Source organism: Rhineura floridana, chromosome 2 (assembly GCF_030035675.1).
Source record: "Rhineura floridana isolate rRhiFlo1 chromosome 2, rRhiFlo1.hap2, whole genome shotgun sequence".
NCBI lineage: Eukaryota > Metazoa > Chordata > Lepidosauria > Squamata > Rhineuridae > Rhineura > Rhineura floridana.
Window position 1 is genome coordinate 117,258,416 of NC_084481.1, and position 19,955 is coordinate 117,278,370.

Here is a 19,955-nt window from a genome sequence, read left to right on the forward strand (position 1 = left end):
TATACACTAATTTTTTGCATAGTTGTTTTTATGTTGCCTGTTTTTTACAGAACTTGGGCTGCATTCCTAAGCACAGTTACCTGGAAATAAGCCCCATTGAATTTAATGGGACTTACTTCTGAGTAGACATAGTTAAGATTGCAGCCTTAGTGGGTGTATGAGTTCAGTATTTTACTGAAAAAGGGCCAAATGCAGAGGTAAACAACAAGCAGAATTACCAAGTTCTTTGTTGTACAAACTGCTGAACCAGACATGGTTGCTATAGTTTTCTGTTCAGAAATTATTGTCAGGATGCAAATCCCACTGTTTGGCAATTACTCCTGTACAGTCTTGTCCCTGTCATGTATGTCCCTTGTAACTGGATAACATGCATTATAATTTTAGGAAGTAACTGTTTGTTCTTAAATGTTAGATAGATTACAGCATTACTTCAACAATTAATTACTCTCCTGAATTATGGCCACGTAACATGTTGGCAGGGGCAGGGTTCCAAATAATCTGGCACTGAGATTGAGATTCCCATTTTCCCCATTCTGATTAAGCCATGTTTCCTGGAAATGGGCATCCTTCTATGGCACAGATGTAGTAAATAATTTCTACGTCTGATTTGTTGAGTTTCTTCTAGACAAAAATAAAGGAGTGCTGATTCACTGAAATAAAGCAAAGCTATACCTGTTAATAACTTTGGCCTGGCTCTGTATATGGAGGTGAAGTGTCAGTTTACAACAGACACATTTTTGAATTATTCCCTAAAATACCATCTTGTCCCCCATGCTATTTAACATCTATAAGTCCTTGGGAGCTATCATCAGGAGATTTGGGGCAAGGTGTCTGCAGTACACTGATGATACTCAGCTCTATTTCTCTGTAACATCTGAATCGGGAGAGGCCATGCAGACCCTGGACTAGTGCCTGGACTTGGTGGTCGGCTGAATGAGGACCAATAAACTGAGTCTGAATCCTAGCAAAGTGTAGAGGCGCTGTGGGTTAGGAGTTCCTGAGTTGGATAATTGGTCAAGTGCCTGCTTTGGATGAGGTTGTACTCTCCCTGAAATAGCAGGTTCATAGTCTGAGGGTGTTCTTGGATCCATCTTTGTCACTAGAGCCCCAGGTGACCTCAGTGGATAGGAGTGCCTTTTACCAGCTTTGGCAGGTAAGACAACTGTGGCCGTTTCTGGACCAGGATAGCCTGACCACTGTTGTCTCTGCACTGTTGTCTCCAGGCTAGGTGACTGTAATGAGCTCTATGTGGGGCTGCCCTTGCAGTGGGTCCAGAAGCTACAGCTGGTGCAAAATGTGATGACGTGAGTGCTCACTAGGACTGGGTTTTGACAACATGTTAACCTGGTGCCGAAAGAATTGCACTGGCTGCACAATTAGCTACTGGGCCAAGTTCAAGGTTCTAGTTTCGGTGTATAAAGCCCTATGTAGTTTAGGACCAGGATACCTGAAAGATCATCTTACCCCTTATATACCCAGTTGATCACTGTGCTCTGCAGGTGAGGTAATCCTGCAGATACTGTCTTATCAGGAGGTCCATTCTGCATAACATAGGAAGCCTAGCATTAGTGTTGTGGCACTGACACTTCGCAATTCCCTCCCCTTAAAAATTAGAGAGACACCATCTGACGGGGAATTTAGGGGTCTGATGGACCTGGGGTCCTGAAGAAATTGAGGACACAGGCTTGCCGCAAAAAGGTAGGCTTTTATTTAGTAAGGAAATGTACAGGAAGTCAGTTTCCCATGATGTTTCAATGGATCTCTGCTACATGGCACTGATGTCTACATTTTTATAGTCTCCAAGACAAAGAAATTAGCATCTTCCAATCAAAAAGTTTACACATAATACCTAGACATTATGCTACTCACATTTAAATCTAGCCAACCAGATAATAGTCAGAAATTCTAATACCAACCCATCCCTTCTATGACCTAATATATTTCAAAGCAGACCCTTCCTGACCCTCTGGAGACACTAAGGCTACTGTACCGGGGTCTTACTCCTTTTATCTTACCTCCTGGCCTTGCTGTCCTAGCATACTGAATATTCCAAGAAGGGACCTTGGAAGGGACCCTGAAGAAACAGAATCAAGCAGAGACAAAGAGAATTTTAGCTTTGATTCACCGATTAATATATTGCAGCTTCACTGTTCTTAAAGAATATATAGCTTATTTGTTTATTATAAAAAATCCATATCATCTCCCCCCTTTGAAGCTAGAATAGCTTCACACAACATCTTTTAGCAGCTCTGGAACGCCTTCCTTGCCTACAGCTTGCCTACAGCTGGCCTGCTAATCCTCAGTGGTGCGAGATGTAAGTGTTGTTGAACCGATTGGGAGCAGTGACCACAGTGCTATTAAATTAAACATACATGTAACTGGCCAATTGCCACGAAAATCCAACACGGTCACATTTGACTTCAAAAGAGGAAACTTCACAAAAATGAGGGGATTGGTAAAAAGAAAGCTGAAAAACAAAGTCCAGAGGGTCACATCACTCGAAAATGCTTGGAAGTTGTTTAAAAACACTATATTAGAAGCTCAACTGGAGTGCATACCGCAGATCAGAAAAGGTACCGCCAGGGCCAAGAAGATGCCAGCATGGTTAACGAGCAAAGTCAAGGAAGCTCTTAGAGGCAAAAAGTCTTCCTTCAGAAAATGGAAGTCTTGTCCAAATGAAGAAAATAAAAAAGAACACAAACTCTGGCAAAAGAAATGCAAGAAGACAATAAGGGATGCTAAAAAAGAATTTGAGGAGCACATTGCTAAGAACATAAAAACCAACAACAAAAAATTCTATAAATACATTCAAAGCAGGAGACCATCTAGGGAGACAATTGGACCCTTGGATGATAAGGGAGTCAAAGGTGTCCTAAAGAACGATAAGGAGATTGCAGAGAAGCTAAATGAATTCTTTGCATCTGTCTTCACAGTGGAAGATATAGGGCAGATCCCTGAACCTGAACTAACATTTGCAGGAAGGGATTCTGAGGAACTAAGACAAATAGTGGTAACGAGAGAGGAAGTTCTAAGCTTAATGGACAATATAAAAACTGACAAATCACCGGGCCCGGATGGCATCCACCCGAGAGTTCTCAAAGAACTCAAAGGTGAAATTGCTGATCTGCTAACTAAAATATGTAACTTGTCCCTCGGGTCCTCCTCTGTGCCTGAGGACTGGAAAGTGGCAAATGTAACGCCAATCTTCAAAAAGGGATCCAGAGGGGATCCCGGAAATTACAGGCCAGTTAGCTTAACTTCTGTCCCTGGAAAACTGGTAGAAAGTATTATTAAAGCTAGATTAACTAAGCACATAGAAGAACAAGCCTTGCTGAAGCAGAGCCAGCATGGCTTCTGCAAGGGAAAGTCCTGTCTCAGTAACCTATTAGAATTCTTTGAGAGTGTCAACAAGCATATAGATAGAGGTGATCCAGTGGACATAGTGTACTTAGACTTTCAAAAAGCGTTTGACAAGGTACCTCACCAAAGACTTCTGAGGAAGCTTAGCAGTCATGGAATAAGAGGAGAGGTCCTCTTGTGGATAAGGAATTGGTTAAGAAGCAGAAAGCAGAGAGTAGGAATAAACGGACAGTTCTCCCAATGGAGGGCTGTAGAAAGTGGAGTCCCTCAAGGATCGGTATTGGGACCTGTACTTTTCAACTTGTTCATTAATGACCTAGAATTAGGAGTGAGCAGTGAAGTGGCCAAGTTTGCTGACGACACTAAATTGTTCAGGGTTGTTAAAAGAAAAAGGGATTGCGAAGAGCTCCAAAAAGATCTCTCCAAACTGAGTGAATGGGCAGAAAAATGGCAAATGCAATTCAATATAAACAAGTGTAAAATTATGCATATTGGAGCAAAAAATCTTAATTTCACATATACGCTCATGGGGTCTGAACTGGCGGTGACCGACCAGGAGAGAGACCTCGGGGTTGTGGTGGACAGCACGATGAAAATGTCGACCCAGTGTGCGGCAGCTGTGAAAAAGGCAAATTCCATGCTAGCAATAATTAGGAAAGGTATTGAAAATAAAACAGCCGATATCATAATGCCGTTGTATAAATCTATGGTGCGGCCGCATTTGGAATACTGTGTACAGTTCTGGTCGCCTCATCTCAGAAAGGATATTATAGAGTTGGAAAAGGTTCAGAAGAGGGCAACCAGAATGATCAAGGGGATGGAGCGACTCCCTTACGAGGAAAGGTTGCAGCATTTGGGGCTTTTTAGTTTAGAGAAAAGGCGGGTCAGAGGAGACATGATAGAAGTGTATAAAATTATGCATGGCCTTGAGAAAGTGGATAGAGAAAAGTTCTTCTCCCTCTCTCATAATACTAGAACTCGTGGACATTCAAAGAAGCTGAATGTTGGAAGATTCAGGACAGACAAAAGGAAGTACTTCTTTACTCAGCGCATAGTTAAACTATGGAATTTGCTCCCACAAGATGCAGTAATGGCCACCAGCTTGGATGGCTTTAAAAGAAGATTAGACAAATTCATGGAGGACAGGGCTATCATTGGCTACTAGCCATGATGGCTGTGCTCTGCCACCCTAGTCAGAGGCAGCATGCTTCTGAAAACCAGTTGCCGGAAGCCTCAGGAGGGGAGAGTGTTCTTGCACTCGGGTCCTGCTTGCGGGCTTCCCCCAGGCACCTGGTTGGCCACTGTGAGAACAGGATGCTGGACTAGATGGGCCACTGGCCTGATCCAGCAGGCTCTTCTTATGTTCTTATGTTCTTATGCTGGAAGCATCCGTTCATTGCGTCAAAATTCTTCAGACAGCTCATATACCGTTGTGCTCCTGAGACCCCATCCTTAGTCTTAGGTTCTGAGGATTGCTTGCGAGCACTAGGCTTGCGTGAGTCTTTGTAGGGACTTTATTTTGGCCCATTTCCTTTGGTGAGGGTGGAGTTGAAGATGTCTCATTATGGATTTTCGGACTTGATACAGGGTGCCTTTCAGCTGTTCCCAAATAGCAGTTAAAAATGACCTCAAGCCACTTCGCAGACAAGTATCTGTAGACTGCTGTACAGCCCCCCTTAGATGACGAGCAGGTGAAGGCTTTGCAACTGCCAGACAGAATGGAAGATTGGTAGTTCTCATCCTTCTCCTCTGGTATGGGTGGTTCGCATCTGGGCATGGATGGCTTGTGTCTCGACAAGATGTAATGAAAGGGATGATATGCAGAGCACCCTGCAGGACCAAACTGTTTCAATTTAGGTGGTCCACCTGTATTCAGGGGATTTAATTCATTCAGTTTTATTAGTCTTGAGTACTATTTGGCTTGCCTCCCCAAGGCACTCTTCACTTTTGTTGTCCAATCTTCTCCCACTTTATCCTCAGCAGCCACTGGATGAGAGCTCTAAATGTATTTATGGAAGAAAAGAAAGGAACTGGAGAAGAAAAAATAAGTCATTGGAATAACACAGTCTCTGCAGCTTTTAAAATAGTCCAGCAGTTTAAAATAGTCCAGCAGTTAGGTAGTTCACCCACAACCCACCTTTTTCACTTCAGTTGATCTTTTTTCTGTGGCCTTAAGTCGTACGAAAAAAAGGGTGGGTCAGAGAAAACAGAGCTATTATTTGCACCACTCTCATCCAAGTTGTGTAACTGTGTGTCTGCAAAAATACCAGCCAGTCTTGATGCCTGCTCGTCAGGGCTGGAGTCATCCTCTTGAAGATCAGGAATCTCTCCTTTAGCCCTTACCTGGGCAATCGAGCCTGAGTCAAGGCTTTCCTCAGTTGTCCTGGGATTTCCTCATCTGTTTTGTCTGGGCAAAAATCAGTCTCCTCTGGTTCGGAGGTTGGTGGTGGTACCTCTCTGCTGCTTGGGTCAACTGTTATGCGGGTGTGGCTTGCATGTATCCATGCAGCTCTCTCCTTGACCCATATAGCTGTATTGGTGGTCAACAGAACTTGAAAAGTATAGTTCACTCTGGACTCTCAGGACTCTTAGCATCCTCATTTTGATATCACTAGGTGTAGTCCAGGTCTGAATCCATTAGAGTAATGTGGTGCTGTACAAATGTTTTGGACTACAACGCCATCAGCCCCAGGCAGCATTGGCAGTGGTCAGAGATGTTGGGAGTTGTAGTTCAAAACATTTGGAGAGTACCATGTTGGCTACCCCTGCATAGGAACATAGGTACTAATTGAAGGACTGAGGCCTTCACATTAGGATCTGGCCCCACAAGATTTGAGCCCCAGGACTTTACCAGGCCCAGGTGCAAAACACTGTAGATACCAAAGATTAGTTGTTAATGTAGAATGGCTTAGTAGGGAAACATGATTCAACAGTGGAGGTTGGCAATATTCAACATCTGGCCTTCCAAGAGAGAAATGTATGGTTTAAAAAGCAGAACGTAAATTGAAGAAGTGCAAAGAGTAAGAACAGATATCTGGCTGGAAGAGGGTGATACCAGGAAGCGGTCTGGGCCAGTTTGTTTATTGAAGAAACACCTGAGGTTTGCAGCAGGTAATCCATGATAAGTGGACAGTCTATGGGTTGTGTTGATAATAGTCCTTGGGTTTGCAAAAATGGACTAGACTAATGTACCTGGCAAATTATTCCTTGGGCAAGGATGCTAAGTTGAACCCCAGCAGTCCCACCACATAATTTGTTCTGTTCTGTAGTCCAGCCTTGCCATATGAAAGAACAGATGGCTTCCAAGAAGAAAAGGACTGCTGTTACTATCAGAATACAGTGGATGCACCTATTACTGACATTGTGAATTTTGCTTTTGTTTGTTTGTTGATAGTTGTGGCACTGAGTAGCATATTGAAGGGTTTTTCCTTGTGTTGAAGGAATTACAAATGTTATCTAAGAATTCTGAAAGAGCACTTTGAAAAATACCTGGAGATTTAAATCTCGGATGAAAAGTTTCTATAGGCATAGGCTTCTCACAAAAGAATTGCTTTTGAGATGTCTGGTTTTTACTGGGGTCAGCAGCTTTCACCAGAGGATGAACAAATGATTCTGTGCATAAAAAGCTCTTGCTGGTGACTTTTGTATATACACAATCCACTAGACAGAACCTCTGTGCAAGAGTCACAGTTAATCTGATTGAGGAATTGACCAAATTAAACAAAAATTGTGTGTGTGTGTGTGGGGGGGGAACTCTTCTCATCTCAGCATGGCATGGTGTTATATAGTTTATTATAGCAATGCTTTTGTATCCCCCTCCAATGCCCCCTCTAGTTTAACTGAATAGATTGTCATACAGTGTATCCCCCCTGACAGTCATTTAATGCGGTGGCTGCAATTTCCTCTTATTTCTCTACTGCACAGTATTATAAACAGATTTTTAAAAATGAGCATCAGACAAATTGGATGCCTCTCCTTCTACGACTGTACCACTGTAGACACTTGTTCTAGGAAAGTGGAATTGGATCCATTTGATTGCATTTAAATTTTTCATGCTTCAGCAGTTTGTCTGGGAGCACAGTAAAGAAAAACCCCAGAAGTGAGAAGAGTTTAGAATAATAGAACTTGATTTTGTGTATTATAGCAGCACCATTTGTGCCGCTTTAGTTAGGGTTGTGTCAGCACTTCCATTATAAATCCCTGTTTTCAGGGGTTATAAGTGGTGAGAGATTCTTTTCTAAAAAAATATATATTTTTTGAAAAAATAACTTCTAGAAAAGAACTGATTTCACTGTCATTATAAATTTACACACAAAAATAATATTAGGTAAACGAAGAAGTGGCACAATGTCAAGCTACTTTTAGAATATGAGTGATTTGCAAAAATATTGAAAATCTGAATATTTGCAAGAGTGCCAGAAAATGACTTGAGATGATTTTGATCAAGGGTGGGTAATCTGTGGTCTTCACATGTTGGACTCGCAACTTCCATCAGCATCAGCCAGCATGGCCAGTGGTCAGGGAAAGTGGGAGATGTAGTGGCACAACTTCTAGAGGAACACATCCTCAGTAGATGATCGTAAACTAGTTTTTATAAACTTTAGTAAGTTTTTGAAATTCACATTTTTTTCATGTTCATACACACTAGGACAGAAGTTCATATCCCACATGATTCTGCAATTATTTTTAAACTATTTCTCTTTTCTGCCACTGATGGCACAGTTTGAAGGGTGGAGACCAGCATGGGAAGGGGGAAAGGGTTAAGAAGCCTTGGAATTTTTTTTTTTAAAGTGTGGGCAACACCAAATACCCATTTCACAGAATAAAAACTGGTGATGCTCAGATTCCCCCCCCCAAAAAATAATCCCAGGTAAAACAATTATATTCTTCCAGAGACAAAGACAGGCAACATCCCCTGACAGACACCTCAACAAAACAATCCCAAAAGCAAAACAAAAAATCTGTTTTTTTAATTGGCAGAGGCAAGGGGTCATGACCAGAGTCAAGAGGGGGTATCTGAGGGCCCTGTGATGCCCATGAGTTCCATATTGGGGACCCCAAGCTTAAAATAAGAAATACTTTATGGCTGTGCCTTTGCCTGCACAGTTTGATTTCAAACCATGCTAGCAAAAACAATTGTGAAATCAGGTGATTGACAGATGGGAAGGCCTGCTAACCAGATCCAGTTCTCAACCCTTTCTGCCACCATACCCACAAAACAGTGCATATAGCATACCTTTGTGCAGCACCTACATATCTATTTAGCACTTGGACAGTTTCAAAAGCATGTCTAAAGAGCATATTTTAGAAGCATTTGTTGTAGTTTTTATTTAGTTTATCAATTATAATAAATACAGTAGTGTCATCAGTACAGGACTGTCACTTTCCTTTTAAAAAAGTAAAATGGAAAAAGACGTTTGTTTAGCATGCATGTAGGCCCATTTACCTGTTTATTGCAGTAGTGATTCAGTATATCAGACCCAAGGACCACACTCCATTTTGGGCAACCTTCTGGGGAACAAATGCCAGTGATGGGCGGAGTGAGAGGCCAAAGTGACTGGAGGAACTAGTGTAAATGTAACCTTTGTACAGTAGGCTAGCTTGTACCCACACTCTCTGTTCTCCACCCAGGTGACCAAGACGCACACGTTTTCAGAGTTCCAGGGCACACTCGAGATGGGCAAAAGCACTCAAGGAGGATGCAAAGCAGGGCTGGTGAAGAGCATCACCTGGGGAGAGGGGGTGTGGGGAGAATCCTGGGGACCAGACAAGAGGCTTAGAGGGCCGCATTTGACCCTCAGGTCTGAGGTTCCTCACGTCAGGATCTGATGCTGTTTTCCTCTGTGCAAATTATGTGTAGGTGCATAAACAGATAAATAGTTGGGCATAGATGTGTTTCTGTATAAATATGCTAGATTTGTGGCAAAACTTTGCAATCATAATAAAATAACCTTTGCTGCTGTTTAATATTTATTATTAAGTGTATCCTGAGTAGATGTCATATTGTGTAAGGTGTATTTATCTGTGTGCTTTGAATATTTGTTTACTGATACATCCTTATCAACATTGATGTGGATGTGTATAAACAAATATGAAATGGTGTATATTTGAATAGAAAGAAGTTTCCACTCTTAACTGGGTAGCTTTCAGAATGGTCACTTGAGGAATTATCCAAAGCCTGTTTATGAAACTGAGGTGAAGTCTTTCCAGATTAATTATATTCAGCATGTAATTTCTAAACTTCACTCTGAATTTTGATTTTCAATTAACATTCCCAATTTGAAGATAATTTTCTATTTAATGTAATTGCAGGAAATAATTTATTGGCTGATTAAGACCGAGAGCCCAGCCTTCCTTAAGAAAACACTCCCTAACAAACCAGCCTTTAAAAGCCATCTCATAGCTTTGGATAGATTTAACCTATTTTCACAGCTGCACAGTTGCATTTAATTAGGATTGTGCACTGTTATTCATTGGTGCAGTTTGTAGTTGGAATTATTCTTAAGAGACATTTTCATTTCTGGGTTTGTGTCATGATTAATTTAAACTGAAAAAAGCAGCCAGAGCTTATTCCTTCTGGAAGAAGTCAGTCCTGTTTCTAATTGGAAGATGTCTACAAATGCTCAAGTGAACAGAATCCTCTTCTAAGAACAGTTGCCTTAAAACCACTGGAGATTTATTCATAATTGTGCTGTGCTGGTAATCAGAATAGTGTATATTTAGCTTTCATGTTTAAAATAAGGTGGTAAGTCTTGCACCCTGATTACAAATATTTGTGCTGACATATCCCTCTGCAATTCCAGAATCATGTCTGTGCAACGCTATTGTGATGGTTAAACTATGGTATAGTGTTTTAATAGTTAAAATTTGGGACTGGACTATTCAGAGAAAGTAATAGTTATGAAACATCCAAGATTCAGACCTTTTGAGTTTAGTGAGACTTACTCCCAGGTGAATGTGTATAGGATTGCAAACATGGTGTAGTACAAATGGTGGTCACATCAAGACAGTGGCTGCATCAAGATAATTCTTTCCACCTGCATACAGACAGTCTAAAAGTCAGCATTAGTATTTAGGGTGTTTATTTGGGGTGTGTGTGTAAAATATATCAATGTTTTCATGTTTCAGATTTCAAAAAGCTTGTAATACTTTTATTTAAAAATGTATATAATTAGTTTAGCTGAACCAATAATTTTTTTCACTGTAGGATACCAAATCTGACTCTTCTCATTAATTGTGAGAAATTTAGCATTAGCTGTTAAATCCTATGTGAAACTTGGCATGCTACGTTAAAAACTACTGTTTAAATTGGAATTAACTTAATTATTTTTCTTTACACTTGATATTTCCTTCACTGTAATATTCATGAAAGCATGTGTCAGATTTGTAAATTTAACTGTTGGTCTCAAATTTCCATCCTCTTTAATCAGTAATTATTTGTCTATAGAAACAGTACTACTGAGTTAATGATTTGCTAATTTGAAAAATGCTCATGTGGTTTCCTCTGTTAACTGATTTGTGCATTTTAAAGGAAATTGTATGAAATCAATTATTATTAAAGAGTAATTAAGGTGGAGACCTTGTTCTTGAGTTATTGATGCAATTTTAGCAATAAAGATACTCTAAATTTTCTAAAATCTGAAGAATGTCTCCAATTATATTTTACTTCATCATAACAGTGACTTTGTTTTGAATGAATTAAAATTATATTATTTTCTGTTTATATCAAAATAGTTCGTTTTGAATGTTATTATGTGTCTGCTTCTGTAGAAAAGGCTTAGAAAGATAACAATAAAGGATACTTTTTAAATGCAGAGATGTTAAATGCATATATTTCTTGATAATTGATTCTACACATTTGATTGTATTCCAAATTCTTTGTACCTTGTATCAATATAAAATGGAAAAGTATTTCAGATGCTTAATCTGCAAAAGACAAATCATTCAAACTGCAGAAGCAGGTCATTTATTACCTGAGCCACTTCATTTAGAGGACTCCTTGCTTCACCAGTCTAGTACTTCCCTCCCCCCAAAGGTCTACCTAGATGCAGTTAAAATAATTTAAGTAAGCATTATGCTTTAAACAAGTATATCATAGTTCTTGTTTGGAACAGTTAGCTAGTGGCTTGCAAATTCTGTTTTGCAAGGGAAAAACATCCAATAATTAATTGACTAAGTGACCAGTGGATTTCTGGCTTAATTGTGCAAATACTCAAGTAGGCAGCTCTTGCAGACTTCTTGAAATTAAGAGACGACACAGGAACAAACATTTAGAAAAGAGATTCTAAGGAAAAATTATATTAGGAGCACTCATGCTGCCTTTAAAGATAGGAGAAGTCACACACCTTTGGTATTTAAATGTGATTATCCTGGTCGCATCAACTTTTTTCTCCTCTGGGTTCAGCTCACAGAGGACTAAACCTGAAACTCTCATTAAAGGATAAGAACTTAATCTAGGTACCCCATATCCTTATTCTGGACCAAGGCTTTTTTAAGGCGTTGGACCTTCAGGTTTAGTTGTACCTGATGCTCTGCAAGCCACATGAAAATGGTGATTGATAACTGTTATGGCAAGTGGCTTCTGTGGCAAGGCTTAGAAAGATACATAACAAAAGTTTTTATTTACAATAGAGAGACAAGCATAGATTTAAAATGCATACCTTTCTTTATAATTGATTCTGCACACTTGACTGTAATGCAAACTGTCTCTTAGTGTGGGTGAATGTCCAGGAACTGGGGAATTTCTGTTCCGGACAGGGTGGCATGTCCTCTGAAGGATGGGTGTGAATTCTGGGGGTACTCTTCGATCTGTATTCATCACTAGAGGCCCAGGTGTCCTTAGTGGTTAGGAGCGCCTTTTGCCATCTTCAGCTAATGTGCCACTACAACAGTTCCTGGGCCAGGATAGCCTAATCATATTGTTTTATGCATTGGTAACCTCACAGTTAGATTGTTTCAGTGCACTCTATGAGGGACTGTCGTTAAGACTGTTTTGGAAGCTGCAGGTGGTGCAAAATGCAGGGGCTAGGTTGCTAAGTGGAACATCCCACCATGACACATATAGCACCTGTATTACAGAAGTTGCACTGGCTGCCAATCTACTACTGAACCAAGTTAAAGGTTTTACATTTAACTTATAAAGTCCTAAAGAATTAGGATCAGGTTATCTGATAGAATGCTGTCTCTCATATTTATTTGCTTATAAGATTTCTTACTCACCCTTCACCATAAGGTCCTAGGGTGGGTTATAACAGTATTATTATTATTATTATTATTAACTTTATTTATACCCCGTCGTTTTTCCAAATTGGAACTCACGGCAGCTTCCAGATAAAAAACAGATACAATTAAAACCTACCAAAGTTAAAAGCATAAGTAAATAAATATAGACAGATATAATTAAAAAATGAACTCTAATTTAAAATAGCATTAAACTGTTTCTGATATTAAAAACTATACTCATAAAATCAGAATAATTAAAAAATAAACAATCAAGAGCAATATGACCTCCTTTTGGGCCTATCCTTAGCTGCCTTCGGAATCAAAGGCTTGCTGAAATAAGAAAGTTTTTACCTGTCGACGAAAGGACTGCAGGGAAGAGGCCATTCTTATCTCCTTAGGGAGGGAGTTCCAAAGCCTAGGGGCAGCCACCGAGAAGGCTCTATCTCGTATCCTCACCAGTTGTACTTGTGCGGATGAAGGTATTGAAAGAAGGGCCCGGGCAGGCACATAGAGGGCGATGCGGTCTGACAAATAGCCTGGACCCAAGCCGTGTAGGGCTTTATAGGTCAACACCAGCACTTTGAATTGTGTCCGGAAACAAACTGGCAGCATACAGTACAGCATACAATTGTAAAAACAACTAAAAAACAATTACCATTATAAAAACAAGTAAAGCCGCACCAACTAAAAACAGAGACATATAGATTCAACCAAGTGTCTGAACATAGACCTGCCCATTCACTAAGATCTTGGGAGGAGACCCTGTTAGTTATGCTATCTGCAAGCAGAGCTTCGTTTTACAATATGTTGGAGAAGAGTCTTCTCCACAGTAGTCCCAGCCTGCGGAATGAGCTCCTCACTGGGATATAACAGGCACCTATTGTAGTAAGCTCCCACCATAAGTTTAAAACAAAGGGTGGAATTCAATGCAGTGCTAAGTTTCTTGATCTGTCTGTGCAAGGATTTCTCCTTGCACAATGAAATGCTCTCCCCCTCTCCTTCCACTGCCTCATCTGTTCTAGGGGTTCCCCCAACCTACTGGAGCAGATTTGGGGAGGGTGTGGGGAATGCATAGGGGAAGGAAAGGGGGGGAGTCCCATTGCACAAGTGGAAATCCTTTACTCAAACTTTCCCTGGCCTCTAATAACAGTTGAATGATTTCTGGATATTGTAATTGTGATATGCTGGTTTTACTGATTTTTTTTTACTAAATGTGAATTGTTTGCATTAAATTGTTTTATTGCAAGCTGCTTTAGCATTGTAATGAGAGGCAGTATACATAAATTTTAAATAAATAATAGAAAATAGAAAACTATTTCAGACACTTAAGAGTGGAATCCTATGCATGTCTATTCAGAAGGAAAAGGCTTTTGAAAAGTGCCCACTGCAGGAGATGACCAGTAATCACTTCTTTCCATTGATATAGCTCACCCCTCTCACAAGCCACATTTGGTTTAGGGATATAATGGTAAATTAGCTGGGGGCAGCTACTTCCTAGACAAGCCTGTAGAATCCGTTTAAGGCTGCAATGGTATGAACATTTACCTGGGAGTAAGCCCAGCTGAAACATGCATAGGATCACTCTGCAAACCCTATGCAAACAAAATATCTGTCCTTATTTTGGCTCTGTTTAATTTTCTTTGTTATATGTGCAGTCTAGTTTTTAAATTTAATAGGATAAATCTGTGTGTTTCCTTATTTGTAGAAGAATGTCTTCCAAGCAGGCCACCTCTCCATTTGCAGCCGATGGAGAGGAAGCAACAACCCAGGACTTAGCATCACAGGAACAGGAAGAAGGCAACAATGAAGAGATTGTGGCTTCCCATCTGCCTCTACACACCCTATTGCACAACAAACCTCACTCCGAGGAGCTACCGACTCTAGTCACTACAATCCAACAAGACGCTGACTGGAACAGTGTTATCTCAACCCAGCACAGAATGGTATGTCCTAAATCTGAGAAATCTTTTGGGGTGCTGCTTAGTGCTACTCTTCTTGGTCATTATGTTTTCTAATGAGTAAGAGATCAGTGTCAGTAAGCTAAACAGTTCTTTTTATACAGGTTTTCTTGAATGAGGCCATAGGATTAATTCACCTTCAAAAAGAAATTGCCTCTGTTATTGTTTTTGCCATTTCCTGATGTAAATCTTGACAGCTTTCACTCTATCGATATTTTATTGTGTTTGTGGAAGCGGTCGTGAAGCCTCTGGCATTAACTGGCTGAGCTGGTGCAGTTGCATGTATTTCTTAATTTTTCAGGGAACTAAACAATTTTTTTCCCAACAAGATACCCTCCAGATGTTTTGGACTACAAGTCTAATCAGCCCCAGCCAGTGGTGATGGTGAAGAACAATGGGAGTTGTAGTCCCATTAGTAGTTGTAGCTACTGAAGGCTGTTCTAATTCAATATCAGCTAAGTTGAAAGCTTCCTTACCCAGTGTGAGATTCTTTTGTAATGATTCCTGTGGTCAGGCAGTGATAATCTTTGGTTGGAATTCCTTCCTCTTCACCATGTGGATAACATTAAGTATGATGCAGATACTCTACCCTTTTGAAGGTCTGTTATATGACCAGCTGTGGAGTCTTCAGTATAAAATGTCCATCTCCTTTGAATAATTACACCTGTTGAAGTAGTTATGAAAATTGGTCCTAAAGGTTAGGAATGTTTGGTGGTGAGCCAAAGCACATAATGTAGTGGGGGTGAACTCTGTTGATGAGCTACAAAATTGTTTTTAAAATGTACGCTTGTTTCTGGGTTGAGCACCTGCAACACAGAGTACCCTCCACATACAGACAATATAACGATAGCTTTATATTTCTACTCCTCAATGGCTGCCTCTTCTCCCATTAGGTTTTAGCTATGGGATCTCCCAGTGTGTGCCTCCACCTATACCATGAAGGTATAAAGGGGAATACCTTGAACTATATGGGGGGAACAAGTCCCACATCATGTTCCTCCTTCAGGAAACTGAGAAGGGACACTAAGAGAAAGCTGTGAAATAGAAATGATCAAATAGGTCATCTAGAATGCTGGAAAAATCCTTTTATAACTTTAAAAAATTTGATAATTTGTGAGGGTAATTTTGTCTCGTAAAAGACAAGATTCTTTCCCTGTTACCCAAGGAAAGTATAACACTGGGTAATTATGTAAATAGTAGAAGTAATTTCAGAAGCATCCATCTGGAATATAAAACACATTAAAATGCACTGGTATACAAACATTATGATGTCCATTTTAAAGGAAGTTGTGACTGGGAAATAGTGTAATTTCATTTTAGGTAGTAATCATTGTTTGGTATATCCAGTTATTTGTTTTATCTGTTGGTTATATAACTTAGCATTGGAATGGACCCTCTTTTGTTGCCTAAATATCTAAACTTGTTTTAGTTTATGCGGTCATGGCATTTCAAAGGGGAGAGGTCCCTTTGCAATTTTTGCAAGTGGACAGCCTGAGGTTATGCTGGAAAATCACCCAGAAATTGCAAATTCAAGTCTGAGTTTTGTCTGCCTCCTCAGTGAAAAAATATCTACCTATCTACCTTCCTTCCTTTACAAAACTGAAGGTACCCACAAAGCATAGTGTTGGCCAGAGAGCACTCATTGGGCCTGTCCTGCCTCCTTTCCTGTCCTCTCCCCTTCTCCAGGACTAATCTTTTCTTACACGTAGGCCTCTTTCTTTCCTTCCCATTCCAGATGCTCCTTTCAGGGACCTCATACCTGCTTCCTCACTGTAATTATCGTTTGGCAGCCAGTCAGACCTTTATCAGTTTTTTTTTAAATCTGGTAAGTGCAGGTTAGTTCAGCCGTGCCATACCTAAGCACTGATCACCCGGTTTAAGCCACATTAAATTATGAGATTGCAGTTGCAATCCTATACATGTATACTTGGGAGAGTCCCATTGAATTCAATGGGCCTTACTTCTGAGAAGACATTGTACAGTAGGGCCCCGCTTATACGGCGGGTTAGGGACTAGGTCCCCGCCGTAAAGCGGAACCCATAGACTATAATGGGGCCATCGCGCGAAAATGTCGCAAAAGTCACAAAATCGGCTTTAAAAAGTGGAATTTCCCACCGCTGGAATGCGAAGCGCCAGTAAGCGGGGCCCTATTGTATAGGGTTTAGCTGTGAATCTCAGTGATAACTACTAGTTTGTACACCTGTCTGCATTTTTTTCAGCCATGACATCATCTCCATACAGTAAGCAAATCTAGTTTGCTCATCCTTTTTTGGCTTTGCATGAGCCCCTAATTGCTGTACTGCTAAGCACCTGTTGCATTTAAAGTTAGATGGTAGCAAGTTTAACGTCTTCAGCAGGTAAATGCAACATAACAAAATCTGTGGATAGAAAGCAACTGCCCTGAGGTAAATGGTATATATACATAATTTGTGAACAAGGCCAGATTTAAGCCCTCTTCCTTCAAACATCTTTTCCTAAACTCAAACTTAGGAGACGTCATTGGCCTCTTTAAGTTGTGGCCATTGGGCACTTCAGATTGTGTCAATAGGTGCTATACTTCCAATACAAATAACAGGCTTGGATGAATGATTTTCGTTAGAATTAAAGCAGGGGAGGGAGGAAAGGATTAAACTTCCTCTCCCTGCCCACTGTGATCCTTATAATGATCAATCCCCCCCAATAGCTGCTATTTGAATTTTTTTAAGTGATGCATTTTGCTTCATATTTCATGGCTTAGAACATCCCCACCCCAAGCAGCCACTCTGAATTGTTGGGTATGACAGGTGGCTGTCTCTATGCCGCAGGCCACATATGTCGTGACCCTCCTGGTTGGTGATTCTTTTTGTTTCAAACCTGCCAAGGAATCCTGCCTTGCAGACTGGACTATTGCCTCACTTACCTTCTGCCCAGCATCAGTGATTGAACAGTGGAAACCTGTATCACTCTATCCTAAATAATGTACTTTTTTGCTTAGCACTGAAGAGGAAAGAAAGTGAAAAGATATGCCACTTCCTCCTCCTCCTCCTTTCTACCTATAATTAGGCGTTGCCATTGTTTAATTGGAGGGCACCTCTCTACTGTAGCTTGGTTAAAACAATGAAACTTGTATAAAATATATTGAGGAAACATTTCTTTTTATGAAAGATATTGGGGAAAAATTCTCCAAGGCAGCATATGATGTATCAATATGTGGTAAATGATTTCTGGATTTTTGTAAACTTGCAAACTTCACCTAAGAAGCAGCAGATAGGCTGATAGTTAGATAAATGTTTCCCCTCCCATAATTGTGAGAAAATTCCTAATAGGATTCTCAATCTTGTTATGTTCCCCCAAGGTACAAGCTATCTACTCAGGCTGTGTGATGAGAGAAAAATATGTCCCTAAATCCAGATGTTGGGGCTTGTGAAATTAAATTTGATCAAACAGATTTCTTATATAGAAACTGAGCCTTTTATGTTCTTTAAAATGTTGAGAGAGGAATAGTAAAGAACTCAGAAGGAGATTGGGGGTTATATAATGTGGTACTAGTTGTACATTTCATACACTTGAAGATCTTTCTCCAAATTTACTTCTTTGTTTTATTGGGGGAAAATACAACTTCATGTCTACACTTGCTGTACCTTCAAGAAGCTAAAAAGGCCACAAGATACTCTCCCATTATAAGATTTCTGAAACAGGTGTATGAACTTTGCTCAAGTGACTTAGCTTTCTGGTTTCACTTTTCTTGTTTCTAAAAAATATCCTAGCTTTCTTTGATAAAGTTCCAGAAAATCATTAGTAGTTAACCACATGTCCCTGAGGAGAGATCCAATAGGCTGCATTGAATAATTCTTCACCTAAGCAAGGACTGGCAGTAGTTGGTCCTAAGCAGAAACTGTTTTCCCTAAGCTTAAAAAAAAAGTCACTTGAAATTACAAATTTCAGTCAGTCAGAAAAAGTGGCCTGTATTTGAACTAATGGGAAAATATGACAGCTTAGGTATTGAGGGGAATATTTAGCCCTGTACTGACGGGTCAAACACGCCCTGACAGCACTGAAAAAAATGCATAAAACTTTTGTGTCAGTCTTCCTCAACTCCATGTTCCAGGCATTCCTCACACATGATGAGGTGTGAATTGTCTTGCAATATTTCAGGGCTTTCCTTGTAAATCTAATTGTACCCCATTAGACTGACAATGACAACTGAAAAACCATTCACACCAAATGTGAGGTGATCAAAGTGACCTGCAAAATGCTGTTTATTAGTTAGTCTTCATGTCTACTGTTGCTTAACCTAGAACCCTTTCCATTTCTTGTGAGAAAGGATGAGACGGTGAAAAAACAATATCTTGGTATTGGGGGCCAATAGTACTCCATAGGTTTACAAAACTCCTTTACAATCCTGAAATTTTGAAATGCTTTTCAAGTTAGAATCTTCCTTGTGAATCAGCATTTTAAAAAAAATCATGTGTATCATTTTGTGCAATTCTTTCAAATTTGGCTTTTTGCGTCACTGCAAGCAAGCTGTACCTTCACCTCAGCAAGTTGCCAGACTTAACAGACAATCTCAAAGGGCTTTGTATGTCTGCTTTTTTATGTTCATAGAAAAGTCTTCGCAAAATGTGTTGTGGAGGGTTACCCTTTGGCATCTTTGTAACTAGTCAGCCCCAGAAGCTCAAAACCTGCCTAGGTCCAAACAGTGGTTGAGAAATTAGCAATACATTTAAAAGATTCTGGATGGAATGGAAGCAACTGATAGCCAGGGAATTAGCTGAGAAAACCCTGACTCTGGTTGGCACATTGGAGCAAAAATCTGAGAAATTTCTCCAGAGTTGCTTGCCTACAAATCCAAAAGTTCCAACAGTACCGTTTTTTTTTATTTTCAAGATCTGACGCTTGTAAGTTATTTGGCAGAGAAAGGAAGGACAGTGATCCTCCGTTCTTCAATGCATAAAGCTTCAGTGATCTCAGGCCACAAATTCAAGCCTGAGATCGTTCTTTATTAAAATAAAGCTAAAGGTGGTTGGTGTGGATACCTGTGACCACTGGGTCTCTAATGCATTTCCAAAGGCACAATCAAATAGTGGCAAATGGTCCATATTGTGGTTGTAACGTAATGACTGTTAGCTTGGGCTGTCTGTGACATAAGTGAAGAAATGGGGTAGTGCCTATGTTAAGGGCCTTTTCAGTGTTATGACCCAATGTTATATGGACTACCAATGTCGGACAGTGATTTTTGTAAACCTTTACATAGGAGCTGTCACATTTAAATCAGATCTGAGTCACGGAATTATAACAGAAGTACTTTCCTAGGGAGATCTGAAGAGTGAGTCACAAAACAAAACAAAGTTCAAGCTGAAGTAAACAGCATCTGATGAGCAAAAAGAAGGAATAGAAGTCATCTTATGCTACTACAGAGGGAAAAAGTTCTTGCCG

General features: G+C 40.1%; 1 protein-coding gene across 26 annotated transcripts in view; it reads left to right on the forward strand.

Moving 5' to 3' along the window:
• Window positions 1–19,955, forward strand: part of SOX6 (SRY-box transcription factor 6) — a 765,761-nt gene that overhangs the window by 238,601 nt on the left and 507,205 nt on the right. For all 26 annotated transcript variants that reach the window (XM_061610274.1, XM_061610275.1, XM_061610270.1 and 23 more), the window contains one exon: window positions 14,288–14,525. In XM_061610274.1, coding sequence (XP_061466258.1) covers window positions 14,288–14,525 — 238 coding nt within the window. Of the gene's footprint in view, window positions 1–14,287; window positions 14,526–19,955 lie in introns of those variants that run through there.